General features: G+C 64.7%; 1 protein-coding gene across 1 annotated transcript in view; it reads right to left on the bottom strand.

Moving 5' to 3' along the window:
* Nucleotides 1-9320, bottom strand: part of ADGRB1 (adhesion G protein-coupled receptor B1) — a gene marked incomplete at its 5' end in the record, with an annotated part of 54406 nt that extends 45086 nt beyond the window's left edge. Inside the window, one exon of the mRNA XM_029923337.1 lies at nucleotides 8639-9320. Coding sequence (XP_029779197.1) covers nucleotides 8639-9320 — 682 coding nt within the window. The remainder of the gene's footprint in view (nucleotides 1-8638) is intronic.
* Nucleotides 9321-9322: the final 2 nt, after the last annotated feature.

Raw genomic sequence — 9322 nt, 5'->3', positions numbered from 1 at the left:
GCCTGTGCAGGGTCTCTACTGGCTTTGAACCCGGGTCCTTAGTGTAGGGGCTGGACACAGAGCTGGAGCCCCGGGGGCGTCTGAAGAATGAGAACGAAGGTATCAATGACACCCCTGCCCACCCCAATAGTTGCCTTATAAGCTTCTGGCGACGGGCCTAGGGCAGAGGCCCCCGGTCCTGGACACAGATCCTCAAGCCCTGGTGGATCCCTCCCATGGTCCTCAGTCCAGTGTTCTCTGAGGCCCCCACCCCCGGCCGTGACCTATGTGCTCTTTCCCCCACCCCCCACAGGGATACCAGAGGAGACCAAGGTCCCATACCTGGTGGCCGCACTGGGACAAACCTCCCCCAGACCTGATCGAGCTGGCCCCTGGCTGCTGAGGGAGCCTGGGGACAAAGGCGTCCACGTCCCCTCAGCCACCCCTGCTCTGATCGCAACTGTGCCCTTTCAGCCCCTGTCGTGGGTCTCCTTCATCTTGGCCCTGTCCCCGACAAAAACCAGGACCTCATATCCCTGCGGTGCTGAGCCTCCTGGTGGCCCTAGGGCACTAAGGGCACTAGGAAGGACAGCCCCCAAGTACTGGGGGGGCCACTGATGGGTGGGTGGAGTGTGGGGGCTGCCTTGATGGGCTGAGGAGGGGGCTGCTTCTGCCCAGAGGCCATGCTTAAGGGGCCCAGACGGCCCCACTGCACTGGATTCTGGCTGCCTGCTTGCATGGGCTGGCCAGGGGCAGGTCACACTTGGCCTGTCAAAAGGGCCTCAGGTGCCTCTTGGAGTCTGGCTTTAATTTGTGGCTTGGGGAAGTAGACCGCACCTCGTACCTCGTGGGGAGAGAATGGGGAGACCCCAGAGGGCGGGCCCCAGCAGGAGCTCAGGGCAGGGCTGGCGTGGGAAGGCCAGGTTTACCGGTGGCCCCATCGCCACTGGCCATGGGGTAGTCAAGTCAAGTCCGTCCTGCTCTGGGCTCATGCATCTCATCTGAGGATGAGCGTGTGAAGATAAATGACCAAGAAGGGGCTCGGAGCGGGAGGCTGTGGGCAGTCGCTAGGGCGACTTGATCCGAGAACCCACTCTGATTTGTAGCAAATTTGTCAGGTGCCGATCTGTTCCCTGTTCAGCCGATTTTAAGGTGCCAGCCCCTCCTCATTGTCTGTGTGCCTGTGGTGGGAACCGACCAGCAGAGGGAGCCAGGGACAAAGGCACGGGAGGCCCAGGCGTGGGCGCGCCACCTCCCCCTGGGCCCAGAGAGGCAGGGCACCTCTGCCACGGGCACACAGTGGTCAAGCCTCTTGTCCTCCAGGGTATGCGGGCATGCCGGTGCTGGATGGATGGCTAACCCATCCAGACCGCAGGGACCAAGCCCGAGGGGCTGGCTCAGACGTTAGCCACCGACCCTGAGTGGGCTGTGTGGACCCTGGGGCTCATACACAGTAACGTGGGGCTCCCAGGTGTGCTGTGAGGGCCTAGGAAGGCGCTTGCCAGGGCCGCACAGTGGGTGCAGGGCTGCGTTTTTCCTGGTTCCTCGCCCTAGGGGGCAGCCCCTTCCTGGTCGGGGACAGCTGCTCTCGTTGGTTGCTGAATTCCCACAAGGGACACCTCCTCATGGGTCCCATTGTTCATATGGGAAAACCAAGGCCCTGCAGAAGTGAAGAGGTGTCCGTGCCCCCAGTGAGGAAGGGACAAAATGGGAATTGAGCCAGGCTGTTGGCCCCTCCAAGAGAAGTTGCTCCTCCCCCAGCTCCTGTGGCCAGCTCTCCCAGCGGACCTTCCGGGCAGGGGACCGCTGGCCCTGCCCCTCCCCGGCCCCGGGGGTCCTATGACAGGTGCCTCCGCACCAGAAGCCTTGAAGCCCAGCCCCCCAGGGAGGCAACTTTCAGCCCATTTACAGTGGAGGAAACTGAGGCTCCAAGAAGGATGGTCTGGGCAGCCAGACACGGGTGAGGCCACCGCCCCGAGGGTCTTCCCAGAGGGAGCTGCACACAGGGGTCTTAGCAGCCTCACGCCCCCGCCAGGCAGCCCAGACAGGGAGGCCAAGCTACCTCCCGCCGACCCAGAAAGGAGCCGGAACTGAGCTCATGATCAGCTTCCGGAAGCCCCTGTGCCCCCAGATGAAGGCCACGTGCCAGGACTGACCGCAAGCCCCAGCCCAAGGCTCCCGGCCTCAGTGGTGTCACCTGCTGAAGCCATCCCGTCCCGTGCCGCGGACCCAAAGGACGAGGGAGCGCTGGAGTTCAGGGAGCCGGGCTGGTGACCGCGTCCGGGGGCGTGTCTTGCCTGTCCCTCCTGGCTGCCCCAGCCCAGCCTCCACAAGGAAGCCTGAGTGACGTGGAAACTGGCAGTGGGTGGGAGAGAGAGGGTGTCCAAGCCAGGCTAATTGGAGGATGCCACTCGGTTCCCATGGCAACTGCTGCAGTGCTCAGTCTTTCAGGATAGACTCAGGCTAGGCCTCAGCTGCCACAGCACCCACTATTTCAGGGCTGGTTACCTTGGTGACCCGGGTGGTGGGGATGGGGGGAGAGGGGGTGAGGAGGAGGGGGCGCATCGGGAGAGGCTGGGGAGGCGGGCCACCAGCTCAGAGGACAGACTGGCCCCAGGTCCAGCTCTGATCCTGGTCCCACACGGATTCCTGGCCCCGATCACACACTGAGCCTTAATCCTCATGACAGATTAACTTGGGATCCTGGACCCGGGATCCCTGATCCCCATCACGTGTGAGACCTGATCCCAGTCACACACTGGTCCCCAACCTTGGCCGTACCCTCACCACTAATGAACACTCAGGACAGGGGAGCCGCTATTTTTGTTGTCATTTTTATTTTTAACCTGTGTCCCCACACATGGCTGACCCTTGGTCAAGGTTTATTGAGTAGACATGGCCATGACGGAAGTCCCCCGGGGCAAGCACCCCGCGACACTGGATGGACACGGGGCTCCGGGCCGAGTGGGCTCCCAGGGGTAGCGGAGGAGTGGGCAAGGCTGGGGGGGGCGCGGGTTGCTCCCCCAGGCGCCGAAAGAAGCCGCCATTCTTCCCCCACTCAATGCCCCTCTGTCTGGAAGCCTCATTTCCATCTCATTAAAGGATGAATGGGGCAATGAATGGCCGCCAGGCAGCGCAGCCACCCAGTAGAGAGGGCGGCAAGGGGGCCGGACTCCTGCCCGCCCCGGGGCCCCAGCCTGGAGGCTGTGGGCTCCCCAGTCTCCGTTAGGGATGGGGGCGCTCCCCCAGCTGGGCCGGGCGGCCTTCCGGGTTGCCTGGGCAGGCAGGCGGCCTGTGTACTTCCCGTCTCGTCCAGCAGAGGGCTCCCCAGTCCAGCACGTGGGGCCGGCTCCCGCCAGTCCCACGGGCAGGGCTCCCCAGGGACAGCTGCGCAGTCCAGCTCCCTGGGAGACCCCTGCCCCACAAGCTAGGGCCTATCCAGGGACACCCAGGCTCCTCCTCCCCGACCCTCGAATGGATGTGCAAATGGGGACCACAGGGGACAAGACAGCTCCCTGATGCCCATCCCCCACCCAACCCCAGTCCACTGGCCCCTCATCCCACACGTCCTGACACTTACTGATCCTCCACTGGGGCCCATGACTCCCACTCTGAGGGCCGGAGTGGCCAGCAGCCCCCCCTCACCCAAGCTGTGGCAGGCACTGTCAGGTCACAGGACCTCGCCCAGAGCCTTGCCCACCGGCCACGCCCCAGGTAAGGACAGGAGAACACCTCCAGGCATGCCCCCAAGACCTCATCTCCTTTGGCCTCACGCAGACCCTAGGGCAGGTTTGCCTCAGCCCCGGTTCACAGAGGAGAAACTGAGGCTTGCCTGGGCGGCTGGCTTGGCCACATCTGCAGGGTTATAAGCTTCCTGGCTGCTTCTCTTCCTCAGCCAGGTGTTCCCTGTCCCGGGAAGGGTGTCCTGTGGCCTGGTGGTCGACCCCACCCCCAGCTCTGCGCTTTGGCGCTGGGTGACCTGGACATGTTCCTCCCCTGCGTCCGACTGACATCCCTCTCACCGTCTTTCTGGGACTTGGGACCCAAGCAAGGGCATCCCAGCAGCCCGAGCAGGGGGGGAGGGGGGAGCGGAGGGAGGGGAGGGTGAGCTCTGGCCTGGGGGGGGCGGGGCTCATCATTCTGCCGGAGCCTCATCCTGCTGTTCCACCCGGAAGGGGCCTTGTCTACGAGGGCCCTGAACCCTTGTGTTCCTGGAGTTGTATACGCTGGCCCTGGGCACTGTCCCTGGCAGGGGCCCCGCCCGTGTTCCCTGACACCCCCAACCTCCGGAGACATGGCTCTTCCGCCCGGAAACCCTGTTCTTGCCCCGCATCCCACGCCCAGCCTCTTTTGTAGCCTGCGGACCCCAGAGAGGGACTCCAGATGCTTCTTCCCGAGGGAAGTTGGGGGAACTGAACTTAGGTGGGGACGTGTCCCCAGCCCTGCAGGGGGCACCCCAGCTGAGCGTGACAGGCTCTGGCTCCTCTGCCCAGCACCTCAGTCTGCGGGCGCCCGCTCACACCCCCGGATCTCAGCGCCTGGACTCCGCTCCCGCTCCAGCCCGGCACCCCTGCCCCGGCGGGCACATGGCGGGGCGCATGCGCACAAAGGGACACGCGCGCGTGCGCGCGCACACACAAGTACATGGAGGCACGCGCTTGCTCCCAGCCCCCAGGATGCTGCTTTTTCATTATCCTACATGTCGCTTCTGCAATAAAATTCTTTAATTAAAACATGAATATTTAAAACAACCCTTGAGAGAAATGGCCCCATCTCACCAGAGGTGGAAAAGCGCCGAGAGAGACTGTGGGAAAGAGACAGAGAGATGGAGGGGCAGAGAGACGGGACACGGGAGGCGGCCCTGAGAGACCCCGGAAAGGGGTGGCCAGGCCGGCAGCCGGCCCGCAGCAGGGAGGAGGGGACAGTTGCTCTGGCCTGAGGAAGGCTCACGGGGTCGGAGGCGTGACGTGGCCATGTGGCGTTTGGACAGGCCAGGCTGGGGGAGGGCTAAAAATGGGCCACGGGCTGGCCAGGCTGCCTGCTCGCTCCGGCTTGGCCATGCACAGCCTTCTTGGGGTGCAGATGGAGGGGACGGGCCTGTCGCAGCCCCCCTGGCCAGCGTGAGGGGGCGAAGCTCCTGGCACCTGCCTCGGCAGACGAGAGCTGGGTTCTGGCGCCCGCACAGCTTGGCCGCGGGTCGAGTGATCGCGGCCCCTCCCACAGAGGTGACTGAGGGCGATCCCCCCCCCAGCAGACCACAAGGAAGCCACCATCCGGCTCTGACGTCAGCCTACCCCTTACAAGCTGTGTGACCCCAGCTGCTGCCCTAACATCTCTGTGCCTTATTCCAGTTCCCCAGCAGGTGCCTGCTGTGTGCGGGTCCCGGGCTGTTCCACATGCCGGGGCTACGCTGGTGAGCTGGGCAAGCACCGTGCCCTGGGGTGCTTTCAACCTGGCAGGGACAGAGAATGGGGCACGGACCCAACAAATACAGGAAATTATCAGTGTGTTCATAGGTGACACATGCTGTGGAAAGAGAAAAGAGAGAGTGTGTGGTGGGGGGAAGTGGGGGTCAGGCCGCTGCCATTTTACACAGCATGGGGACGGGTGGTTGAGGAGTCTGAGCAAGGACTTGAGGGAGGAAGCCCCGCAGGGATCTGGGGAAGCCAGCTCCAGGCAGCGGGGACAGCCAGTGCAAAGGCCCTGGGGCAGGAGGGAGCTTTGGTGGGCCTATCTCACAGGCTGCTGGAGGGTGTAAACTCGTTACTGTGTGGATGCTTCTGGCACAGAGGGAACCCTCCACACACGGCTGCTGTTACCGCTGCGAAGACGATCTTTGCTCCCAAGGTCCCAGACCTATCAGGGCCTTCCGGATCCAGGGACAGGCGCTGGGGTCAAGCTGTCTCTGGGCCCGGGTGACCGCCACCTGGCCCGCACGGCCCGCACACTCTCCAACCTGCAAGACTTCCTCCCCGCAAGACCGCCAGCCTCTGCCTTGCAGCCTCCACGCTGCGCTCTGTCAAAAGCACCGAAATAGGCCACACACAGAGCCCAGCTCAAAATACACACGTGCAAGAATGTGCGTGCGTGGCCCGAGTGCTCCCATGCACACGCTCACACACGAGCACAGTGCACACACAACGTGTGGTACACATACATGTGTACACGCACCTAACAGTAAGGCCCAACAGGCTGCACACATGCACGGGCACACACAAGGCACGTATGGACGCAGGGCACACGTGGACACGTGTGTGTGCACACCCTTGTGGACACGGAGGCATAGGCGTAATGCACACACGTGCACTCGCGCCTCCCTACCTTCCTCTGAACACCACTGCTGAATGTCCCCTCTTGGAATCTTCGTGCAAGCCCCCGACCCCAGGTGCCCCTCCCCCCTGCCTCTTTGCCCCTGAGCCCTCTGCCCCCACTGATGACGAAGCAGGGTGTCAGGACGACATCGCTGCCAGTGGTTTTGCTTACAGACACTTCTACCTGGCTGTCATTCCTTGTGCCGTCAGGGGAAGGTTATTTTTGCTCTTTCCATTTTAAAGACAAGGGGCCTGAGGGGCTGCCAGCTGCCGGGATTGGCCCAGGACTCCTTCCATGCACGAGGGTCAGGCTGGCCAGTCCTGTGCTCCAGGCCCCAGGGCGCCCTGCTGAGATGCAGGCCCACCTAGGCGACCCCAGGGCATCCCGCACTGAAGTCCCACTCTGACCTCCGGATCGTCCTCCCCGCCACGTGCCCACCCCGTGCTTCCCCAGGTCGGCTGACGCCCTCTTTCCTAGCTGGGGATCGGAGGGGGGGTGTCTAGCCACCTCCTTCCCCAAGTCCTGCTCCTGCCCGCCCCGGGCCAGTGTCCACTCCTCCCTGGGGGCCTGTCCCCAGCACCCCCTGCTCAGTTCCAGCGCCCGTCTGCGTTGACAGCCTAGAACTGTTCACGCATGTCACTCTTCTGCTTCTTCAGCTTAAAGCCCCTCTATGCACACAGACCGACTCTTTCGCATGGGTGCCACCGGCGGCCGGGCCCTCTGTCATACCCCACATGGCACAAGGTGCTTTGCAGACAAAGAAGCCAAAGCTCAAGGAGTAAATGCTGTGGGGAGCGGCAGAGCAGAACTAAAGGCCGGGCCGGCCTCCCCGGTCCTCCCCCCTCCAATCCAGCTGCTGCCAGGCCCCATCCCCCAGGACCACTTCTATCCCACCTATCCCAGCTCGGAAGCTGCCCAAGCCAAGGTCACAGTGACCTACATCTGCCCAGCCCACCAGTCAGCCCGTCCAGCCTCCCACTCTACTGCTGGCAGGCCTGGGGCATCGAAGGTCCCCCGGGGCATTTCTGCCGGTTTCCTGACTACCCCATGTGCCCCTGCCCCCCAGGGACCACTGGAGAGGCGCCGGCCTGCCCCCCTTCCCCTGCTCCCCTCCATTTAGGCTCACTGCTCCACGAAGCTTCCTGGAATCTACAGCCAGGACCATGACTGGAACTGTGTTCAGGGTATCTGGCTTCCTCTGTAGCCCCTTATGGCTTATTTTCTGCCTTTAAAGACTTTGTTCTGAGCAGGGCGCTGACCTCATCGGTGAAGGGCCCTGGACAACGTCACCGGCCCCACAGTGACCGCCCAGCGCGGAGCAGCCGGCCAGGCATGGCCCCTGGATGCCCAGCACCATGTTCTCCTGCCTGCCTGGCACAGCAGCCCCACGCCCGAGGGGACTGCCCCCTGCTGCTCCCCCGCCAGCCCCAGCCTCCAGATGCACCCAGGGAACCCCGGGCCTCCTGCCAGGGGGCCCCCACTACTTAGCGCACAGCACTCATCTGCCGGCTGCCTGCTACCCTCTGACCCCGAGCCCTGTCCTCCCCTCTCTCCGAGGGCCAACAGCCACCCAGGACACTCGGCGGCTCTCCCAGGGCCCCCCAGTACCGTCCACCTCCGGCCTCTGCCCTGCCCGCCCCTAGGCCTCCACTGCCCTTCCCACACCGGGGAGCACACATACACCCCTCCCGGAATCCCGAGCACTTGAGCACAGTCCCCAGGTCCAGGTGACCCCGACCGCCAGGTGGCCCAGAATCCCCAGTCCCTGCTGAGTCCCAAGCCGCTCTCCCATGTGGCTGCTTGGCACCTTCCCCTCCCCCCACGGCAGCCTCACAACAGCAGCCTTTGCTGCTGTTTTCACCGCCGTCCCCAGCGCCTGGGACACCTTGCGAGGCTCAGGAGCCAGCTGCCGGGCGGGACTTGTGCTGCCGACCGCGCACGGGCCCTCAAACTCATCTCCCGACTACACCTCCCAACAGCTCACTCTGCCACCTCTTCTCCTCGTGGCCCAACCCGGGAGGCCCCCAGGCCCTGCCACAGGCCGTGGCAGCCCCCTGGTCCATTAGCATCGTCTGCCTGCAGAAATGGAAGGCCCCTCCCCCAGCCAGGAATCAAGACCCCTGGGTCCAGGGAGAAATCAGACCCAGGGTGTCATTCCTTCACCGCCACTGGGCTCGCACCTGTGGGCCAGCGACCAACAGGTCAGGTCGCCTGCCCTGGGTGCTTGGCTTCTGGAGGGGGGGGTTGGAAGGGAGCAGGGGGCGGGTGGTGGCAGCAGCCCGCAGAGATGAACCTCCCCTACCACCCTCTGCCCAGGGAGCTGGCCCTCCCCCAGCCGGTCACTCACCTGGCGCGCCGTCCCCGCCCCGGTCTTGGGTCAGGCTGGTGAGGCAGTTCTCGGGGCCACCAGGCACGCCATCCCTCAGGCAGACGTCCCCACGGGGGGCCAGGGAGCCGGAAGCGGGTGCGCCCGTGTCCCCGCCCAGGCAGGCGCAGGGGGTCTGCATGATGCCGCAGGGGTGCGAGCTGCGGCTGCCCGCCAGGCAGGCGTCCAGCCAGCGGCACAGCATCTGGCACGCGGCCCGGCTGGGGTTGCGGTTGCCCACGACCAGGTACTCCACGGAGAAGTCGTGGCCGGGGCTCTGGGGTGCGGCGGGCAGCCGGGAGCCCCGCTCGAGGGGCGGCTGCCGCAGCAGCATCTGCAGGAACTGCTTGCTGGCCTGCAGGAAGGCCAGGGGCGCCGAGGGGTCACAGAGCTGCAGCACCTCGTCGAAGCTCTCCACGCCCAGGTAGGTGCGCGTGGACTCCAGGAAGGAGTCGAACTGGTAGGTGCGGACACGGCCGGGGCCGCCGCAGGGCACCGCCGCCTTGGCCACCTTCATGTAGAGCGTGTAGCGCCGCGGGTCCGGGTTGCGCAGCGTCCAGGAGCAGCGCGAGGCGTTGGCGGGGAACACGGCGGCCGCCGAGAAGTACCCGAAGAACTTGCCCTGCACCAGCGTGGCGCACTGCTCGGCCCCGGGCCCCGCGTCCG

Source organism: Suricata suricatta, chromosome 15 (assembly GCF_006229205.1).
Source record: "Suricata suricatta isolate VVHF042 chromosome 15, meerkat_22Aug2017_6uvM2_HiC, whole genome shotgun sequence".
NCBI lineage: Eukaryota > Metazoa > Chordata > Mammalia > Carnivora > Herpestidae > Suricata > Suricata suricatta.
Note: the sequence above shows the minus strand (reverse complement) of the source record. Positions and strands in the feature narration are given on the sequence as shown.